The sequence below is a fragment of the Schistocerca americana genome, chromosome X (genome assembly GCF_021461395.2).
Source record: "Schistocerca americana isolate TAMUIC-IGC-003095 chromosome X, iqSchAmer2.1, whole genome shotgun sequence".
In the NCBI taxonomy this organism is placed as follows: Eukaryota; Metazoa; Arthropoda; class Insecta; order Orthoptera; family Acrididae; genus Schistocerca; species Schistocerca americana.
In genome coordinates, this window is record NC_060130.1 from 728502323 (window position 1) to 728525819 (window position 23497).

General features: G+C 37.4%; 1 protein-coding gene across 2 annotated transcripts in view; it reads left to right on the forward strand.

The window, feature by feature from the left end:
• The window catches only part of LOC124556848, a 332788-nt gene that overhangs the window by 171778 nt on the left and 137513 nt on the right, over positions 1–23497 (forward strand). Inside the window, exons 15-17 of one of the 2 annotated variants that reach the window (XM_047130867.1) lie at positions 1121–1313; positions 9511–9684; positions 12246–12317. In XM_047130867.1, coding sequence (XP_046986823.1) covers positions 1121–1313; positions 9511–9684; positions 12246–12317 — 439 coding nt within the window. The remainder of the gene's footprint in view (positions 1–1120; positions 1314–9510; positions 9685–12245; positions 12318–23497) is intronic. The other variant, XM_047130868.1, reaches the window with a different exon arrangement.

Genomic DNA, 23497 nt, shown 5'->3' on the forward strand with positions numbered 1-23497 from the left:
GTGCTTAGAGATGGAAATGGGTTTCATGGCCATTCATTGTCCAGTTCCATGCGAGCAGTAAATTCCAGATCGTATGTTTCTCTTGATGGCAGGTCAGCAGGAAGCAACTCTTGAACATGGGTGATATTGTGTGGATAACAACGAAGGATGTTTTGTAGGATTTTATGTGCAAGCTTGCAGGCATGTCCAACATTTGTGCATTTCCCTGAGCACTGCATATTTGCACACCACCGCTCGACGTCTCCTGCAGTGCTGTGGCCACATCTTTGGCAGATGTCAGATCAATTGCTTTCCTTCCTCTGCTGTATTGCACTTCAAAAGAACTTGCCGTTTTGAATTTTGTAATATTTTTCTCCAGACCCTTAGCAGATGTCAGATCAATCCCTTTCTTCATATTCTTGATTGTCTGGAATTTCTTCAGGGCTACTGATGCACAGCCACCATTCTTGTAAGAGAGCTTGACCAATAGTACATGCTCCTGACAGTCATGTTAGGCAGGTTTTTTTTTTTTTTTTTTGCCATGATGTTTCCCCCTACGTCAGTAATATACTGTTAAAATTTGACATCATTCTGAGGAGTGGTTCTCTTTCTACAGCTTTTTGAAATTGGAACTTTAGTTATGGCCACCCTGTAGTAGTGTTTTGAGTGTTTGACTCTCTTAGATAATGTGGAGTATTGTGGCATCATAAAATTCTTTGTTTGGATGGTTTATCACTGAGGAAAAATGGAAGGCTCATAAGGAGTCCGTTCCTTCATTTTCAACAGTTAAGAAACACACGACTGATTTTAAATGTGGCTATATTTTTGAGAAAGGTCATTCATCTGAATGGTGTGCTGCTGCAAGCATTAATGGAACCACTGACAATGTGCACAGTGTGGTGTTGAACAATTAGCATTTATAGGGGTATGGAATGCTGATGCACTCGGAACAAGGAAACTAGTTAAGCTATTGCAAAAATGATTGTTCTTATTTCATATTGTCCTGAGAAAGTAGGTGCTTCTGTGTTAAGCTAGTCACTGAAGTTATCACATCAAATTTTTGTGTTTGAAATAATGTTCATGAACTTACATGTGTGTGACTCCTTTGTCTCAGATAATTAATATCTGAATTATTTTTCAGAGCTTCAGATAAGAGAATGAAAAAGCCAGTTAAACGTCGCACAAGAGCTGAAAGAGGACCAAAATTAACGGTATTATCAGTGGAAAATGGAGGAAGTCTGTTAGAATGTCTTTTGGAGTCCAGCAAACACAGAACTGTAACTTTCAAATGGAACAAGGATGCAATGGCACCTAATGAAATAGCAAATAGATTGGTAGGTCACCATGTGAATTAAAAGTTATATTATTGAGAACTCAACACACATTTTTCAATTGCTTTCATAGAAGACTCTTAGGTTATGAAATTGTTGAGTACCAAAGTAAAAACTGATTGTGTATGCATTTCTTATAATGTCAAATATACATTTGGAAGTTCCCAATTTCTATCATATGTTTAAACTATGTTTATTCAGGTTCTGCCAGTTCGTGATTGATAATCAAGGAATTACTGTAATGTAACCAATGATCCTCAGTAATTCACTGGTGTGATTTCTGTCAGTAGACCTCTTGTCCAAGAGAAGTTAAATAAAGGATTTCTCGTAGTGTGTCTGTGGACTAAACTGTCGCGTTACTACTCCTTTCTTCCAGTGGATATGATAATTAGATTCTCCAGCTGTGTGTAGTGGCATTATCCATTGATATTTTAATTTTACAATGTAAAGTCCAAGTTAGAATGTCAACAATGTTATGAAAAGGATAGATTGCCACCCACCGCAAAGATAACACGTTGAGTTGCAGGTGCGCGCGCGCGCGCGTGTGTGTGTGTGTGTGTGTGTGTGTGTGTGTGTGTGTCCTTTTTGGAGAAGGCTTTGGCCAAAATCTCTGTGTGTAACACTCTTTTCATTGGGCCTGTCAGCAACTCAGCATCTCATCCTAATGGTGAGAGACAGTATATCGTTTGTATAATATTGTTGATATTTTAATGTTATATTTTTATGTGCTGACATCTCCAGATTTTACAAGAATTTAATAACAAAATAGCACTAATTGGTGTTTTCTGCAACCTGTGTAAGACATTTACTATGTGAGTCACAGTATTCTCCTGGATGAACTGAAGTTTTATGGGTTTGATGGTAGAGTCAACTAATTGACAATGTCATATCTAACCAAAAGAATGCAGAAGATTGTACTTTGTAATGCAATCAGTGTAGTTCGGGGATATTATCCTGTCTAAGGAGAAATCGTGTATGGGGTTCCTGAAGCCTCAATCGTAGGTCTGCAATTGTTCTGTTTCTCATGTATGTAAGCGATCTTCTGTCTAATATGCAACATAGATAATTAGTTCTTTTCGCAAATCACACTAGTATTGTAACCAGTCCAACCGTTCATACAGCAACAGAAAATGTGGTGAACAATGTTTTTAAAAGTATTACTGATCAGTTTTCAGCAAATGAGCTTGTTCTTAATTTTTAAAATGCACATCATATTCAGTTCTTTACATTTAGGAGTCAATTATAAGTGGAACACATGGTTAAGAAATAATAAATAGGGTGGAAACTTCCAAATTCGTAGGTGTCTATATTGACGAAAATTTAAACCCGAAAAAGCACAGCTTGGAACTGCTAAACCAACTTGTTCAGCCACATTTGCAATTAGAATCATTGCAGATCTTGGGAAGAGACAAATCAGTCAGTTAACATATTTTGCATATTTTCATTCAATAACATCATATGGAATAATGTTCTTGGATAACTACTCTTTAAGAAAGAGTCATGGGCATTCTGACCCTGCTTCACAATACATTTATACCCTCACCATGAAGTTTGTTGTAAATAATCCATTGCAGTTGAAAAAGAACAGTGGTGTGCATAATTACAGTACCACAAAGAAAAGAGACATTCATTACCCACATTAATGTTGTCTTCAGCACAAAAGGGATGCACAATGCTGCAACTAAAATTTTTGATAACTTACCAAGTGGTATAAAATATTTGACAGACAGCAAAGTAAGATCTGGAAACAAAGTGAAAAAGTTTCTTCTTGATAACACCTTTTATTCTATAGTAGTAGTTTTTATTATTGTGATGTGTAAAAGGTAGTGAATAGAAATTACTATCTCACACCTGTACATTAGAAAACAACCACTTCTAAATTTTCAGTAAGTAGACAGATTTACAAATTAATTTGCAATGTGAATATAAAATGTCTTATTTTACAGCATTATGATTTATCATATAAATGATTCATGGAACATGAAACTAACTAACTTATATATTTCTAGCTTAGAATAGATACCACTGGAATAAAAGTACAATAGAAAAATGATTGTCAGTTACCTGAGCATTCAACAACAAACATACAGCTCTGGGTGAATGGGCAGGTCCTCTGTAACAAATACATGCAGTAGACCAGGGGCCTCCAAACTGCAGCCAGCGGAACAACACTGGCCTGCAAACATCGACAGTCTGGCCTGCAGTAATGGGTCAGACATGATTGTATCCAGCCTGCTGTATATTAGTCAAACCTTGCTAATCAAGCACCTCCAATAATGAATGAGTCGCACAGTGAGTGAATGTTTTTTTTCAAAGAGTTAAGTAGTGACAAAAGCAGTAAAAAAAGCCATGAGGGAAATTATGCAACTGATCAAACTGTGTCAGTGAAAGACTCAACGATGTTGAATTTAAATATTTAATCTTTATAAAAATTGCCACACAGGAAGTCAGCCATTTCCAATTGAAGCTCTAGGGTGAGTGTTTCTTTATTGACAATAAAAGTGTTTCTATAAATATTGATATTGTATGCAATAACATCAAAATCAGTAAAACAAGACCCAAAAAAATTTTTTTTAAAGTAGTCAAACTTTCAGTTGTGAGATCTAGAGGAAATGGTCTCTGGTTGCTGACTGGATGTTTGGTGTGTAACATTTTTTGTTCAGTTGAGACTAACAAAACAATTTTTTGAAGAAATTGATTTAATATGAGTGGTTTTTCTATGTAATTTTCTTGAACCTTGCCGGCAGTGACCGCAGGGAATGAAAGGGTAACTGCTATTGCCGCCGTATGGTGAGCAATATTGTGGTGAGAAGATGTACTGTAATGCTGATACCATATGCAGTTCGCGCTATGTTCCGACCACTTGTGGTGATGTTAATAATGCACAGAAGTAACAAGGTTTCATCAAAGCACATTCAGTGGCCTTCGTGAGTGGTGTTTATGTGTAGCAGTGTATATGAAATGAAATTAAGGCCACAGCTCAAAGTAAAACAATAAGCAATTCACTGCATAATAACTACTGCTATGCCTTGCTTGTAAATGTTGGTGGCAGTGGTAAGGGTAAAAAAAATTCTGAGTTGTACCGAGGAGTTCCAAGCAGTACTAGAATATCAGGCGTCGAGAAAACTTAGACACACTGTAGCTACATCTTGGCCCTTGGGGCTTAGTGGACAAGCCAGTGTGACCCTTAGGCTAGGCTAAAATGTTTGGAGACCCCTGCTCTAGACCATGTGGTGGATAAGTAGGAGTTGTGAGGGATGGGGAGGACAATAAAAATATTAGGAATATATTATGAAAGCTACGAAGTATGAATAGATATGAAGCCAAACCTTTGATTACAAATGCTGTTATTAGCTCATTTTTTAATAACCTTACTGACAGTTTTAACGTCACGTATATGGAGAGGTCAAAATAGGGTAAATACTGTGGCTACTCAGTGGTTTTCCTGATTGTCTCTTTATATCCCACCTAGCAGATACATTTACAGTGTACAACAGAGCCCTTAATGCAGACAACCCATCCAAATGGTCTACATGCAGCTGTATTATATGAGAGAAAAAATGACACTTTGTATACCTTGGCAGAAATTTCTGAAAATGACAGATGCAATAATCCAGCTAAGTGAGCATTTGTCCGCGGCCGTGTAGGTGCCACACGCTCATGATCACGTCCTCATAGCCTGTAAATTTGCAGCATGCACATGTGCGATGCACTTCTCTTATCACCAGAGTTGGGCAATATTGTTATTTGTGAATAACAAAAATTCAGAGTATTATTCATTTACATGAATAAAAACATTTGTCATCTGTGAATAAAAAGTGTTAGGAGTAATAGATAGATCTGCAATCCAAGGAAATTTATTGCTCCAGTTATTTGTCATTTGTTAAACAAGTGTAATTTATGTTGCTTTTCAATTCATTTTCAGAACAACTGTGTTTTTTTTCCCCCCAAACATCTCCGCAGGAAGCTTATTTAATTTTTAAAGATTTGCCATTGCAACAAACTAAAGAAAATATGTCCTACACACTCACAGAGGATATTGGTGTCTTAATCTTGTGAACTTGTCTTTATTTCAGGATAATGGTGTAAGAGTTTCAGATCAGAACCTTCTTGAGCGAAAATTGAGATATCATCAATGCTGTTGTAGTTTTTGGCTGGCAACTTCGTTGTGATCCCACATTAGTTTCAGTTCCCAGATCACTCTCAAAATAAATTTTGTTTTTTACTGTTGCATGATTTGAAACTCGTGACTCAGTTTCTTCGACATTTATTTGGCTGCTATCATTATGTGTTCTTTTGTAAGCCTCCCTTGGTCATAGAGAGCAATACAGGTGAACTATTTATTTTTAAATTGTGGGCAAGGCATTGCTGCAATAATCACGGTTGGTGTTTAAAGACGGATAAAGTCGTCCGGTTCTGTCCTGACACTTTCTTGATAAAGTTGCAATGTGCTGCAATATTATAAACCCTAGACAAAGTGTCTCTTCCGAAATTATTCAGCCTCAAAGCTCTGTGTAACTGCATAGACGCATGTTCGATTGTAAAACTATTCTATTTTCCAATAGAAAAATTACTGAGTTGATACTGAAACACTTTTGGGTAACTTTGGATATCCAGCAACATTCCACAAATGTTTAGAAGATTTTAGAGCTAGTCTGTTGATATTAGTCATTAGCAACCAATAAGTTCTTACTTGGTTCACTCATTTTGTAGCACTGCAGACACGAACAAATTGCATAATTATATGAATGAGGCACACACATCTGATAGTTTTAGCAGTATTGGTGCAGTGAAGGAAGTTACTGCAAATTAATCGTTTTTGTTGGCTGCATTCTCATCATCTTAGGATATTTACATTGAGTGCTTCCAGATGTTAGCGGGAAGGTGGGGGGGGGGGGTGTGGGGGGGGGGGGGAGGGGAGTGCTGTCAAGTGCAGATTTAGTTGAATTGCGCGGAGTTGATAGTGTAACTGCTAAGGCCATCTGCCTGCAAAGCAGTTTTTTGTTGTATTTGTTATGCTGTAATGCAAGTACAGATGTGCTGTGCCCTACTAAGCATCCTGTGTGTCTTTGTCTTCCTCCCACTTATGAATCAACTTGTACAAGCAGTTGGAGGGGGGCCTGCAATTCAACATGTACTCCAAAACATGATACAACTTGACTTGGCAATTTTTCTCATTATTGGAGATGAAAGAACCAACAACAGCTTTGAAGTCTGGAACAAATCCACTTTTTCAACCTCCCCTATAGCTCCTCTTTACATTCACCATGTGTACCTTTCTCACCTAGCTTCTTCAGCTTTATAAAGTGTAATAACTTACCTTGACACTTGTGTGCACACTGAGGCACATTTCTGTGCTAACCATTAATAAGTTATGTATCAAATAGAAACTGCATAGATCCAAGGTAACATACATTGTAGAATCCTGTGCAAGAAGTAAACAAAGAAAATGCAATAGTATGCTACGTTATTCATTATTTAAGTCGTGAATAATAAGTAACGGATAATTATTTCTATTCACAGATGGAATAACCCCTTTCCCCATGCGTATTTTATTAGTGAATAGACTTATTTGAATGATCTGTTTATTCAGATGATTATCCAGGCAGAAATGTATTCAAATAAAATCCATCTCTGCTTGCCACTATGCCTTGCTCTTCCTTCATCTTTCCAGTCAGTGGAATTGATAATGTGAACTGTAATAAGTCCTGTTAATTCACTTCCCCGATTTACTCACAAGAGCCTATACAGTATTGCTGGATTGAAGTTTTTTGTTGATTATAAACTAAATTGACAGTTGTAATCAGTTGTCATGCCCCTCAATGAAAATATGTTTCATTTGTTCTGTCAGAAATAGTATCAATGTCAGTGCAATTCTAGCTGTTAACTGAATGTGAGCATTATCTCATCAGCTATTCATTTATGCAAATATACTGTTCCACAGCTAAGCCAAAAACCATCAGTGACATCCAGTATTCAATTATCGATTTCATTTTCATTATACGTAATCAATCTCAGTCGCTGTGGTAATATTTGGTGAATATAAGGTATGGAGCGTATGCAGTCTCTGTAGAAAAGATATCAAATCGACAGCTAAAAAGAAATTCTAATTTTAAATGCATTCAACACTTGCTAGGCCCATTAGTGCCTCTACATAGTAACAAAGGTGTATAGTGTTCCCATAGCTGCATGGCAGGGCTGTCCTGTGAATGCTGTCCTGTGAATGCAGTCTGCGTGACATCAAGCGCATAAACTTGTGGCTGTGTGCTTCCACAACACATGTAAAGCAAGTGATGGGCAGCGAGCACTACTTGAGCAGGCTTGCCACGTGGATAAAGTGCTCTAATGCATAATGTTAGGTTGTAGATAACGTAAAATTAATGGAGCAGATGAGGTGTGATAGAGGGAACAGGTTCCACTAGTATCTTCAAGCCCTAGAGCAGGTCCACCTAGGAGAGAAAATGGTCCAAAATGTATAGGACTCCCTCCTACTACTAAAACAATGGGGGACCAGAAAACACGGAGAAAGGCGGAAATGTGTAATATGATGCAGTCGATAAGGTGGTCTCAAAAAGATGAAAGACTTAAGTGTTGCGGCAGCACCTCAGGCTATCGCGTAAATGGGAGGAAACATGGCTGGAAGTGAGGGGCAACAAGCTGCATGATGAAAGCAACAATCCAGTGTTATGTTCCCCTTCCAATCACCAGCAAGGAAAGAAGTTACGTAACCTGTCTCCTTATATAACAGAGGCCCCTCACACACAGTTGTCTGCTATTGCAGGCTGCGCCATCCATTTGTGATGTCTGTGAGGAAAACATTTCAGTGTTGCACATTCTTGCATTGTGTTTCTTATATTCTGCTAAGAAGGTGGCAATAATGTTGCATTGTAATCTGCCCTCTGTTTCAGTTGACAGATAAATATGTTGGACGTTATCAGGTTTTGTGTTCAGTCTGCACTCCCGCGTAAGCTTTCATATTGAGCTTTTAGTATGTTACAGAGTGGCTGGTTCATCCATGTTTGGTTTTGATTATTGATCGTCCAGTTACATACACTGAGGTAACAAAGGGTATGGGATATCTCCTAATATCGTGTCAGACCTCCTTATTCTCAGCAGAGTCCAGCAACTGAACATGGCATGGACTCAATAAGTCGTTGGAAGTTCCCTGCATAAATATTGAGCCGTGCTGCAAGATTTGTGTCAGGTGATCGGGATGGCCAAATCATATGCTCAAATTGTCCAGAATGTTCTTTAAACCAGTTGCAAACAACTGTGGTCCGATGAAATTACATCTTTGTTTGAGAACATGAAGTCCATGAACGTCTGCAAACGCTCATCAAATAGACAAACATAACCATTTCCAGTCAGTGATTGGTTCAGTTGGGCCAGAGAACGCAATCCATTCAATGTAAACACGGCCCACCATTATGGAGCCATCACCAGCTTGCATAGTGCCTTGTTGACAACCTGTGCCACACTTGAACCCTACCATTGGCTCTCACCAACTGAAATCGGGACTAGTCTGACCTGATCAGTTTTCCTGTCGTCTAGGGTCCAATCGACGTTGTCTTGAGCTCTGAACAGGAGCTGCAGGCAATGTGCTGTTAGCAAAGGCATTTGCGTCGGTCATCTGGTGCGATAGCCCATAAAATGCAAAATTTCACCGCAGTGTCTTCACGGATATGTTCGTTGTACGTGCCACATTGGTATCTGTGGTTATCTCACGCAGTTTGTCTGTTAGCACTGACAACTTTATGCATACATCACTGCTCTCGTTCATTAAGTGAAGGCCATTGGCTACTGTGTTGTCCTTGGTGAGAGGTAATGGCTGTAATTTGGTATTCTCTGCATACTCTTGATGCTTTGGATCTCAGAATATTTAATTCCCTAATGATTTCCGAAATGGAATTTCCCGGAATGGAATTTCCCGGAATTTCCCAAGCATCTGACTACAACTACCATTCTGCATCCAAAATATATTGATTCCCTTCACATGACCATAATCACATCATAAACCTTCTCATGTGAATCACCTGAGTACAGATGACAGCTCAGTCAATGCACTGCCCTTTTATACCATGTACATGCGGTACTGCCACAATCAGTGTATGTGCATTGCCCTGTGTGTGTGTGTGTGTGTGTGTGTGTGTAAGATGTTATTGTTTGGTTTTGTAAATCAAAATGTTACTTTTCTGCTTAGGTGGAGCAAAATCTGCTGCCAAAGCACCATTCTGACCTCCTCATTGAGTTAATAAATGATATTGTAACAAAACTGAAAGATGAGTCTTACAAACTACCTCTTGTGGCGGTTTGTTCACCAGAATCAGCTAGAAAGCCTAGAGAACGCACAAAGTTGATTGACCCTTTCCCAAGAGTAAGTGTTGAAATTTTAATTCTACCTAAATTACTAATATAATAGAGGGAAACATTCCACGTGGGAAAAATATATCTAAAAAGAAAGATGATGAAACTTACCAAACAAAAGCGCTGGCAGGTCGATAGACACACAAACAAACACAAACATACACACAAAATTCTAGCTTTCGCAACCTATGGTTGCCTCGTCAGGAAAGAGGGAAGGAGAAGGAAAGACAAAAGGATATGGGTTTTAAGGGAGAGGGTAAGGAGTCATTCCAATCCCGGGATTGGAATGACTCCTTACCCTCTCCCTTAAAACCCATATCCTTTTGTCTTTCCTTCTCCTTCCCTCTTTCCTGACGAGGCAACCATAGGTTGCGAAAGCTAGAATTTTGTGTGTATGTTTGTGTTTGTTTGTGTGTCTATCGACCTGCCAGCGCTTTTGTTTGGTAAGTTTCATCATCTTTCTTTTTAGATAAATTACTAATAGATTTAGAAAACTAAAAAGTAAAGGGAATACTTATTTATAATTAATAAACAAACACCATCTGGATCACAACTTTTTGTTACCAACCACCAGTTTCAATCTATGATGCAGATCACCTTCAGGTCTGATGCCACTAGTGAAGTTTGTCAACACCACTGTTGACAAACTGCACATTGTGATGCAGATGTGAAGGTGATCTGCAGCACTGATTGAAACCAGTAGTCAGTAATGAGAAGCTGTGATCCAGATGGTGTTTATTTAAACTGGTGAAAGAGATCACTGTTCCGAAGACATGCCATCAATTATGAAAATTACCAATTTTGTTTTCATTTTTTTAAGACTTTTAGTTTCACAGTGTTATGACCTTTGTACAAATCATTAATGATTAAATGAATATCATTGTGTTTAATCATAACCCAGATGTATTTGATTTAATGTTTGTAGTTATCATGACAGATGGTGAAAGTGTTTATTTTTTAAACATTCTTCTCATGTAACAGGACAAATTTTAATTTTTTGCATTGAGAGTACGAAATGTATTTTACTGAATTGTATATTTTATCCTTCCTTTGTTTATTAGGTATGTATTTTATATCACTTACATGCACTGTCATTATTTAAGGCATTAAAGAACCTTCACCATTAATTTTGTTCCATAATTTGTAGAATATGTAGTAGCACTAACTTCTTACTGAATTGTTGTAACTTTTGTGGATCACTATCGGAATTCTGTGTAGTAGAATAAAGTTGATTCGGGAGGCTGCTGTTCTGTCCTTTTCGTGGAAAATGGAGCTGCAGAAAATAATTTTCTCCATGGGTAGACTGACAAACAAGACATCAGTTCAAAGCATAATTTGGTGTGCAATAGTGATGGAAGGGGTAAATGTATGATACAGGTGAAATTAAAATGTACAGAAGTAGCAGTTTTGAGAAACTGCTTTAAAAGTTTGATGTACAGTGAAATGGTCTTGTAAGATGAAATTGTTTTCTTGTTAGATATTTTCCTATATGCGTTGAAGGGAATGGAAGGATCTCTTTCCGTAGGGATGCTACTCATTGTCTTCAAAATAAATTAAAATAGTAAAGAGATTTTCAGATGTTTGAGAACATCTCCTGCAACTCGTATTTGTAAATTTGTAGGTGTTTTACCAAACCTATAATTGCTAATTCTCTGAAGCAGTTTTGTGAACTTTTGTCTCACAGTGTTACACCTATGAACATTCCAAACTGTGTGCATTAACACAGTCTAACATTAAAGTCAATTCATAACTTGTTTGAATGAATGTTCACTTATTTATAATGGTTATTAGATGGAGCTTCTGTAAGTTTACATATCTTAATATCACTTCTTTTTGTTCTTTTTCAGTTCTTTTTTGTTGTTGTACTTTTCAGTAAAATGTCTTGCTTATTTTAACATCTGTTAAGATATTGCAACATTTGGTGATACTGACACATTTTATTTTTTTGTTTTACAAAAGTTTTAGAAGATATTATTTGGAGATCAACTGTCAGTGTTCAGTTGTAATTTTGGTGCAATCAGTTTTGTAGTGTGGTCTTTCTTTATGTAGTGTTCCTTTTAATTTTGTTACCAAATACTTTCATTTTATTTTGTGCAGTCATGAGAACATCTTATAATCATTTTTGCTTTGTGGAAATGAGAGGTGGAGGTGCAGTTAATGTCAGTGAATGAATGTATGTATGAAAGAAGAGCTGCTTCATTAAGTTGATCTTAGGTAATAAAAGTATAGATAATTGTGACAAGAGTAGCATGATCTGTTTCACAATTTTTATGCATTTGTTAGAGTAGCCATTAAAAAAATTGTTGCAACCATTTCTCTCCATACCCCATAATCATCTTTCTTTTGTTGTAATATAATGTGCCTTTAATTTGCTTTTAGATTTCATTTTCTTTTGACCAGACATTTTTATTAGACCATTTTTCTGCTTTTCAGTTCTGAAGTTTTTAATCTCCTTCATGAGTATCTCTCTTTTTATATGTTTACATACTTTCATGGCTTAGAACATATGTTTTCTTGTCTTTTTGATACATGTTTTACATCTATCTTGTGCTGCCAAATTGCACCTTGTAGGTGCGTCATTCTTCACTAACTCGTCAGAATTCACGCAGACCCTCTTATAAAGGCCATCGACGTCATCATTCGGTAAGTACTAGAATTGATATCTGGGGTGCAATTTTATAATCTTGTTACTACTCCTCTGTAATAAATCTTATGTACCATTAACCTCTCAGAGAGACTTGTGTTGACAGTTGCTTTGTCCGTGTTGCATTGGCTTGTAATTCTTTGCACTAAAGGGGTAAAATGTAGTAGGCTTTATTATACATCATCATTTCAGTTTGGTTGTATATATCCTGTATTTATTAGTTTTTATTTTTTAGAGCAATTTGTTTGGAGTCAATAGAAAATGCATGCTTTTACTGCGTGTTAGCAAAATGTGAAAGTTGGTGTGGCTCTGTGTGCTATTTTTCGTAACTATGTCATTTTCCTGTATATTTAAATCTTGCTACTATATTTTTGTGGTATGGTATTGTGCTCTAATCTTTAATTTCTGGCTGTTCTTAGAAAAAGGCTCTGTTTCAAATAAGGCTTTTTACCTAGTGTCTTCATTACTCATTTATTTTCAGTTTTCTTCTTTTTGCAGTTCAAAGGTACATACAGCAAACACTTTTATTGGATTTAAAAAATGCCATAAGAATTCAATGTTTTTTGCGCAGTAGCTATTTCGGAGGAGTTTTCTTTTCGGAGTGCCATAATTTCCACTTCATAAACAAGATTTCAGTCTTCCCATATTGTCTCTTTAATTTCATTGTCATATGCCAAATGTTTGTGTACATTTCCTGCTCAGGTTTTATGATACAGAAGTTAATGGTGTATTTTTCGTTAGTTTACTGAGGACGCCAAAAACTGTGAATGGTGTTCCTCTAGATACGTTATGATAATGTGTATACTATCTCATGAGTTATTCAGGTACTTACCTGCTGTTAAAGGGGACACACAATTCATATAGTACAACTATTTTATGAATCCATAAACATATCCTATAATGCCTAGCAATATAGTTCCCACAAGTGAAGAGAATATTTTCATGTACACAATGCCTCACAGTGACATTTGTAAAAACTGTTTTGGTACCTCGTAGTAAGCCATTTTATATACTATAAACCCCTAGAATGAATTTAAAACAATTCAAAATTCTTTGGTATTTTAGCAGTTCATAAATATATTTATATACTATAGGAGATTAACAGCTGACTAGAAGCAAATCATCATATCCCTCATTTGTTAATTTGTTGGCATAATAAATTCATTGAAATGCAGATTTAAAATGTAAGGGAAAAATCTGAGATGCAATGTATTAGTCTCTCCCAATATACCTCTCCACTGCTTTTTGGTTTTCTTAAATTGTTTGCGCTCTCTGTAATATTGATCCCATTTTATATGGTTACTGTGTCACTGGAATTCTTTGTTTGAGTTCTGTTAATTATTAACACTTATTACATGAAAACATTTCTATTTATTACAAACAGTTTTGCTTTTTTGGTTGCAAATAATATTTATATTTCAAAGTTAATATCGTTTAATGGCTTCAAAATAGAACCATGTTTCAATTTGATGGATCTGCGTATATTGCTTGAAATGAATGTATTCTAGTCATGAGACCATTGTTGCTTTAATTACCTGACAGTTGATTTAAACTTGATTAAGCACTTTACAAACTGCACTTAAATGGATGTTTTAGTAGAATTTTATTGTGGTTTATATTTTCTGTGCATATACAATGCTTTTTGATTCAAAACTTAAGTTCCATGTAGAATTTTATTTTGGTGGTGGTGGTGGTGGTGGTGGTGGTGGTGGTGGTAGTTGCTGCGGGGCTGTGGCAGTAATAAATGTTGTAACTCACTGCTGATGATACGGAACGAGTGGAGGACGTGGACAAACAGGTTGATGCCATATGCAAAGTTTGTTGTTTCATACGCTCTTTGTTTTCACATAATAGCTCTGTGTGTGAATGTAAATTAGTTCAATCTGAATTTTGATTTTTTATCATTTGTATTTATAATACAGGGAAACTGAGTTCTCTCAAGTATAGAGGTATTCTTACAGGTACCACCAAGCTGCAGGGTTGTACTCAATGTCCTCCAGAGTTATCTGTAAATTTTGTTATCTGTCTGAATCAGTCATGTGTGTTGCTTACATTTTCATATGTTGAAACCAATTTTGATGAGGTGTTTCACAGCCTAGAATCAAAATTTTGTGGCAGCACACATTATTTTAATGTATTTGTTGTCTCTTATGTAGATTAATGAAAGCCATAATTAATGATTTTTTAATCATTAATGGCCATCCTAGCGCAAAATTTTGAAGTTAAAAATTTAAAAAGTCTAGATCTTAAAAACATTTATTGCAATGGTGACCAGTTTGTCTATTTGGTGACTAGCTTCAGACCATTCTTGAATGGGGGCAGGCAGAGGTGTTGAACAGAGCAGGTACCGTCCGTTGAGAGACGAATGTCAACTGCGGTCACCATTGCAGTAAATGTTTTTATGTGATCTAGACTGTTTTTATTTTTACCTTTACTACAGATGTTTTTATTTTTAGTTGAGACTGATATTGTAATCTGCTTTCAGTCATATGTATATATGCACTGATGCGCCAAAACATTATGACTCGCTTAACAGCTTGTTTGTCCATCTTTGGAATGAAATAATCACTGATTCTGAGTATCAAGAATCCAACAGTTTGTTGGTAGGTTTCTGGAGGTATGTGGCATTCGATGCCTATGCATAGGTCATGTAATTAGTGTAAATAATGGGCCACTGATTTGCGTACATGATGATGATGCCTGTAGCAACCCAGATGGGTTCCATAGGATTTACATCAGAGGAATTTGGTTGCCAAGACATCAACATGAGTTCACCATAATGCTCCTCAAACCACTGGAGCAGGGTTCTGACTGACACAGACAACTATACTGCTGAAAGATGGCATCGCTGTCAGGAAAGGTGTCAACCGTGAAGGGATACAGATGGTTCGCAGCTGTTAGCTTTTCTTAGATTACTACCACAGGTCCCATGCAAGCACAGGAGTGTGTCTCCCATTGTATAACACTGCTCACATTGGCCTGTGACCATGGCAACCTGCACATTTTGAGTCGCTATTCACCTTGATCACGGCAGATATGGATACGACCATCGATGTAGTGTAACAGAAATGTGATTCACCCGTAGGTCTGACACATTTCCACTGGTCAACTGTCGAATCCCAATGGTCTGGTGTCCACTGCAATCATAATTCATGGTGTCGGTCGACGTTCGGTCAACATGTGAACATGTATGGGTGGTCTGCTGCAGAGTTCCACGTTCGACAACGTACAGTGAATGGTGTGCTCCGAAACACTTTTTTGAGTACCAGCAATGTGCTCTTGTGGCAGAGATGCCACAGATCTTCATTTACTCTACTTTACCAAGTAGACAAGCCTTCGAGCACCACATTTTGTGAAGAGTCGTGGATGTCCAACCATTTAATGCCCAGTGATAGTTTCGCTATCCTTCTACCACTTTCCATGGATGCTCACTACAGTAGCAAGTGAACAATTGACAAACTTTGTCATGTTCCAGATACTCGTTCACAGGATCTGTGTAATAATAATCTGTCCTTTGTCAAAGTCACTTCTCTCGATGGATTTCCCCATTTGCAGCTAATATCTTTGCTAGGGTGATCCCCCATCGGTGCCTGCTCTCATTACATACTTTTGTTTGCACGCCACATGCCCGCGACGCCATCAGGTGACATTGACCATCACGGTGGACAGTGTTCATAATGTTTTGGCTTATCGGTGTAGCAACTATTACAGTCTTGTCTCTCATACAGTTTTCTGGTATTAATGAATATTAGTTCAGTAAAAATGTATTTAGCACAACAATTTTAATGAATGAAAGTGTTTCATGTGCTGCTGTTTATATTATAATGGTTACATATGTGACCTCTAGTACATGTAGTGTCATCAGTCCTCATACTGTCCACATTTACATTACAGATCTATCAATCTCAGTAAATTTCAGATACAGTCTTCTTGTCAGTATGTAAATACTCACATGTGTTAGGTACCTAAATAGTGTGTTTTGTAGTTCTCTTTCAAGTCACTATATTTTGTTTAAGTGTGTGCATCTTTTATGAACATATTATCTTTGGCCCTGTAATTCTCCAGGAATTTCTTATCATTTGTTGCATTATTATGCAAATTGAAACTGGTTCAGAAATAGATAAGTTCTCTGACTGAAGAACCTAAAACTGAAAATAAACCTAAATTATTTACAAAATGAATACCGTTAACAAAGTACACTAAACTCCCACTCTCTGTGAAGCTCTCAACTTGTTGTAAATATGCTTTATGTGTATCAAATAATATGCCAGACTCTTCTAAATCCATTGTTGCATCTGTACTCTGCAAGCCACCTTGTTGTGTGGGGCAGAGGGTACTTTGTGTACCACTGTCATTTCCTGCCTTTCCTGTTCCAGTCGGAAGTGGTTGGCGAGGAGAATAGCTGCCGGTAAGCCTCCGTGTGGGCTCAGATATCTCTAATTTTATCTTCATGAGCCGTTTGTGAGATATACATAGAAGGAAGCAATATATTTGTAGACTCTTCTCAAACATACTCCCTTGGAACTTTTAACTGTAAACCACATTGCCTCTCTTGCAGCTGTGCCACTGGAATTGATCATCTTCATGATGCTTTCATTGTTACTAACTGAACATGTGATGGAATGCACTGCTCTTATTTGAATCTTCTCTACTTCTCCTATGAATGCTTCTTGGTACAGATCCCATACTGATGAACTATATTCAAATATTGGTCAAACAAGGGTTTTGTAAGATACTTCCTTTGTTGATGGACTACATTTCCTGAGGATTCTTGCAATGAATCTGTGTGGCATCTGCCTTTCCTGCGATTAGTTTTATGTGGTCCACTTTAAATTGCTCTGTATGTATACTTCTAGATATTGTGTGTGTGTGTGTGTGTGTGTGTGTGTGTGTGTGTGTGTGTGTGTTATTTATGCAATACATTACATTTGTGAATGTTGGGGGTCAGTTGTCACGCACTGCACCAAGCGTCAATCATCTGCAAGTCGTCCTGCATTCTGTTACAATTTTCTAGTGTTGCGGCCTCCCTGTAAACAACAGCATTGTATGCAAAATGCCTCATGGTACTTCTGAAGTTATCCACAAGGTCATTTGTATATATTGTGAAAATGTTTGCCTAGGTAACACACTCTTGGGGTAAACCTTAAGTTACTTTTGTTCCTGAAGATTTCTCTCTGATTAGAATGACATTCTGTGTTTTATTTGCTGGAAATCGTCACTCCAATTGCACTGCTGGTCTGATATTCTGTATGGTCTTATTTCGACCATTAAATGGCAATGCAGAACTGAACCAAGCACCTTTAGCAAGGCAAGCAACTCCAACCTAGACACTGATATTTACTGGTTTCTGGGTCTTGTGGAGGAGCAGAGCGAGCTGGGTTTCATACGATCATTGTTTTTGGAACTCATGTTGATTCCTTTGTGCAGGCATTTTCTTATGAAATATGTCAAACTAATCTTTCTCCATTGCATGTTCTGTGACCTAGGTGTGGTGAGGTGTTTCAGTGTGCTTTGTATCTGTTGTCAAATACCAAAAACTTAAAAGATGTGTAACACACACATGACAGCCACAAAGAAATTTTCATAGTTCTCATAACAAAGATCAAAATTACCTTGGATAATCTGATGAGAGATAGCATAGTTTATTACCTTTATAATTTTTAGTTCAGCCTGCAGAGTGTAGAATTGTTTGTAACAGTGGATCTAGTGTATTTGGTTAAACAGAGCATGTGCATGAGTGTATTTCTTCTACGCTAAGACAGTTATTTGTGTCTGGACAGTAAAGCAGTGCTGTGTCATAAGTGGTTTCTTTCCATAGATAATGTCCTAAAAACCCCTTAAATTAAATGTGGCAGAACAGCCAAATTAATGTTATGATGGCAGTGAGATCCACTTGTTAAGCTGACTGATTAAAGGTTCAATGAATGTACACATTAGTTGCGAGAGATGACATTTGTGGGACAGAGAGCCTTTTATATGAAGTGACTGAATATACATCCTGCCTGATTTCAGCAAGACAAGCATCATTTTACTGTACAATATTACAAAAAGGATAGATTGCTGATCACCATATAGTGGAGATGTTGAGTTGTAGCCGGCCGGAGTGGCCGTGCAGTTCTAGGCACTACAGTCTGGAACCGGGCGACCGCTACGGTCGCAGGTTCGAATCCTGCCTCAGGCATGGATGTGTGTGATGTCCTTAGGTTAGTTAGGTTTCATTAGTTCCAAGTTCTAGGCAACTGATAACCTCAGAAGCTGAGTCGCATAATGCTCAGAGCCATTTGTTGAGTTGTAGACAGGTACAACAAAAAGACTACTAAACAAGTAAGCTTTTCAACCAAAAGGCCTCCTCCTGAATTAGGCAACATACACACAAACACAACTCACACACACGACCACTGTCTCCGCGGTCTGGCCTTGACAGCCAGAGACAGTGGTCATGTTTGTGAGAGTTGCATTTGCATGCTCGTGTGCGTGCGTGCGTGCGTGTGGGTGTGTGTGTGTGCGCGCAATCTATAATTCAGGAGGAGGCCTTCAGGCCAAAAGCTTACTTGTTTAGCAGTCCTTTTTAGTGCCTGTCTGTGACTCAACATCACTACATGGTATCAATATGTCCTTTTCATAATATTGTCATTAGTCCACAATGGATTTTCCATTGTATAATTTTACTGTAATGTAACATAGTAGTTTCACCAAGAGGCAGTTGATTTTGTGAGAGTGAGGACAGTGAGTGTGTTGAGATAGATACATAAATGAAATTTACTGATATTAATGATCTTCATGTTCTAAAAATCCAGATTTCATAGAGGTGCTCTTGTGAGTTAGTTCGAATTTAGCTTTGTTCAATAACACAAATTGATTTTTTTGGTCTAACAATAATAGTAGCAAATCTGGAAGGAGATACTGAGAAGTAGCAAGTAATGAGAAGTATTATGTTCTGTAATGTGGCATTCTTCCACAGTATAGACATGTCAAATACTATTGTACATCAGACTAGTAATGCCATCCGTGAGGAAACATTTGTGATAACTTTCTTCCCCTTTGTAACTGCTCATTTCTAATTAATGTTGCTGACCTCAGTAACTACTAATGTTAAGTTGTATTGTCTGATAGGGAATAGACTAACGCTGCTTGGAGTGGCCGCGCAGTTTGATGCGCCATGTCACGGACTGCGTGGCTACTCCTGCGGTAGGTTTGAGTCCTCCCTCAGGCATGGGTGTTTGTGTTGTTGTTAGCATAAGTTAGTTTAAGTAGTATGTAAGTCTAGGGTCCGATAACCTCAGCAGTTTGGTCCCCCAGGAATTCACACACATTTGAACATTTTGTGAATAAACTAAAGAAACCATCACAATGCTTAAGACTCAGTAGGGAGAGTTTCAAGCTACATGTGGTGGTGTTGTGTGTCTTCAGCCTGAAACCAGCTTTGATGCAAATTTCCATGTTAATCCACTCTGTGCAAATATCTTAAACGCCTAAATATTGTGCAGCCTATATCCATTTGAACCTCCCTACTGCAGTCAGGGACGCCCTGGTCTCCCTCTTCAATGTTTATTTCCAACACTCCCCATTGTTATCCAACAGACAATTCCTTGATATCTCAGGAACTGTTATATTACTCTGTTACCTCATTTAGCCATATTGCATCGTAAATTTGTTTTCTCTCTAGTTCAGTTCAGTTCAGTACAGTACCTCCTCATTTGTTATTCGCTCTACGCATCTAATCTTTAGCAATTTTCTATAACACCACATTTCAAAAGTTTCTATTCTCTTCTTGTGTTAACTGCTTCATTTCACATTCTTACAAAGCTACACTAGAGACAAATACATCCAGAAAAGACATTCTAATACCTAAATCTATCTTAGATGTCGACACATCGCTCTTTTTCAGAAGAGCTTTTCATGCTGTTTCCAGTCTGCATTTTATATCACCTCTACTTTGTTCATAATGAGCTATGTTGCTGGCCACATATCAAAAATCATCTACTACTTTTTGTGTGTCATTTCTTACTCTAATTCTCTCAGTATCACTAGATTTGAAATTTACTACATTTCATTACCCGTGTTTAGCGTCTGTTGTTGTTCATCTTATATCTCTTCAAGGCACTGCCCTCTCTTTTTAACTGCTCTTCAAAGTCCTTTTGCCATTTCTAACAGACTTAGGATTTCATTAGCAAGCCTCAATAGTTTTTATTTCTTCTCAATGAACTTCAGTTCCTTTGTCAAATTTCTCCTTATTTCCTTCACAGCTTGCCCAGTCTAACATTGGAGATAGGGTACAACCCTGCCTCTCACACATCTGAAATAAGTGTTCCCTTTCATGTCCTTTGAAACTACTAACAACTGCAGTCTGGTTTATGTATAATTTATAGGTAACTTTCACTTCTTTAACTCCTTAACTGCTTTTATTGATACATAGCTTGGCTGAGAGGAAAGAAAAGTCATTATTGTGATATACTCCCCCCTCTCCTTCCCCTCCCCACTCACAGTTAATTTATAAGGAGCTTCTGGACACCATCTTCTTCCTCACATCTGGAATTTTCTTTCCAAGTTTGAGAAGCCACGTAGTGGTTTGATAAGTGTGGTAAATTTCCATGAAAGAATGAAACATTTTTGTTGCACCTTCATGGTTCGACAAGCTTAATTATTCCAAGGCTCGTATACATAATTTCAACAATGTGCAGTGTAAAGTTCATTGTTAACAGCCATCTGAATTGGTCAGTGAGTTGACTGGGATTGAAAATTTAGAAAACAGAATTTTATGCTGTTAGGAAACATTTTCATTTGGAGGTTTGGACCGGCGCACAAATCAAAACAGATTTAAATGAAGTTTAAGTGAACTCTGCACATCATTGAAGACTATTTACTTTTGGATTTAAAAAATTAAATACATGCACCAAAGACTAGGTGCACTCTGGCTATCCAGTTGGTCACCACAAAGGAAGCTTTGACAAAATTTGTGATACAGTAATGGAAAACTGCTGAATAACAATTTGTTAGATTGCTGAGACTATAGGCATCTCAACTGAGTGAGAGCATAATAATCCTGCATGGAGAATTGTCTATGAAGAAGCTGTGTGCAAGGTGGGTGACGCGCTTGCTCATAGTTCACCAAAAGTGCGTCCAGTGCAACATTCCAGCACAATGTTTAGTAGTAATCAACAAGACTTTTTGTTCCAGTTTTCGACTGTTGTTGAAACCTGGATACATCATTACACACCAGAGTCAAAATAATAGACAGAGGCTGGTGAAAGTGCACTGAAGGAGGCAAAGACCGTTTTGTCGGCTGGAAAGGTGACACCAACCTTCTTTTTTTTAAAAATGTTCTAATGAGTAATCTCCATAGATTACTTGGAAAAAGGCAAAACACCAATTATGCATTATTGTTGGTTCGTTTGAAACTTGCGTTGGCTGAAAAAGGACCAAGGTCAGCACCAAAAACAATGCTCTTTCATCAGGATAATACACCATTCCACACATCTGTGATAAAAATGGTGAAAGTGTATGAATTGAGCTTTGAATTGGTTCCTCATCCATCTTATTCACCAGATTGAGCCCCAAGTAACTTTTTCATGTTCACTGACTTGAAATTTTGGCTCGCTGAGAAGAAATTTTAATCAAATGAGTTGCGGTTAATGAGTATTTCACATAGTTTAATGAACGTATATTTCCGTAGGGGTGAAAAAGCTAGAGGATCGCTGGACGAAGTGTATATCCCTCAAAGGAGATGATGTCCAGAAATAAGGTGAATTCTTTACAAAATAAACATTTTTTCTTGCTTTATTCACCAGATATATCAAACCACCTATGTATATAACCTTTTTTTGTCTCTCTTGAACCAAGTCTTAGTGATGATAAAATTACACTCTGTGAAAAATTCTACTGGGCAGCTTCCTCTTTCATTCCTTTCTCCCATTCCATGATCTCTTACAATTTTTTCTTCTTTCTTTTTCTACTACCAAATTCCAGTCACTCATCACAATTAAATTTTCATCTCCTTAAATTACCTGAATAATTTCCTTTATCTCACCGTAAAATCTTTCAATCTCTTCATCTGCAGATCTATTTGGGATACAAACTTGTACTACTGTGGTCGGTGTTTGCTTCGTTTCTGTCTTTGCTGCAGTAATGTGTTAACAATGCTGTTAATACTAGCTTAGCCATATACTTATTTTCTTGTTAATTATTAGGCCTACTCCTGCATTACCCCTATTTGATTTTATGTTGATAACCCTATACTCACCCGACCAGAAGTATATTCTTCATGCCATTGCACTTTACTAATTACCACTGTATCTAACTTCATCCTGTCCATTTCCATTGAGCTGGATGTTGCAAAAAAAATAATTTTTCTTGTTAAAATGGGTCAGATTGCAACCGAAAATTATATTTTAACTTCCATAACAGATCTAAAAATGGCAGATGTTAATGGTGTTCAATCTTACTGGAGTAAATCATAGTTCAGTAAAATTGCTTGAAATTCTGTGGAACTTGCACAAAATTTTGACTAAAGATTTGTCAAAGAAGTTTACTTAATGAAATTTTATGTTACATATCTTCTCCAATGTGGAGAGAGTAGAATTTTTATAAGTATACTATAGATTGGAAGAACAGTCAGAAATTAACCTATAATTTTTGGCGATTCATAAAAAATAATGAAGTACAGTTTCACTTGTACATCTGCCAGACAAAGCAAGAACTTACCAGGAAAATTTGCTATACCCTGTTGCTGAAGGAAACAAAGCAAGTGCAATCTATTCTGGAAACCATGTTATTTGGTTTTTCCATATCTAAGAGTATTTTACCTGATTTTGTGTCCAAAGTACTATAATCAACGAACATCCCTAACTTGATGTGCTAAATGATTATTTGGGACAGTCTCATACGTAGTTCTTGGCGCAATCCAGAATTACGATTGACTCCAGGATTATGGGTCTGTAGGGCAATCATTTTCTGTAAGCCAGCCAATAATGAATTACATTTGCTGGCTTCCAGCTGCCACCATGCCTCACAGATTGTATTCCACTGGATTCTGTAATGTTTGTCAGTGACAACCCAGGGTTTCCATAAGAAAAGTGAGAATCGTGAAAAACTTCTTGGGCAAATGTTGATCTTCGCACAAGCGGAGATGGCAGAACTTCTAAATAGCTTTAAAGTCAGTTACACGTATAGGTTTTCCAAG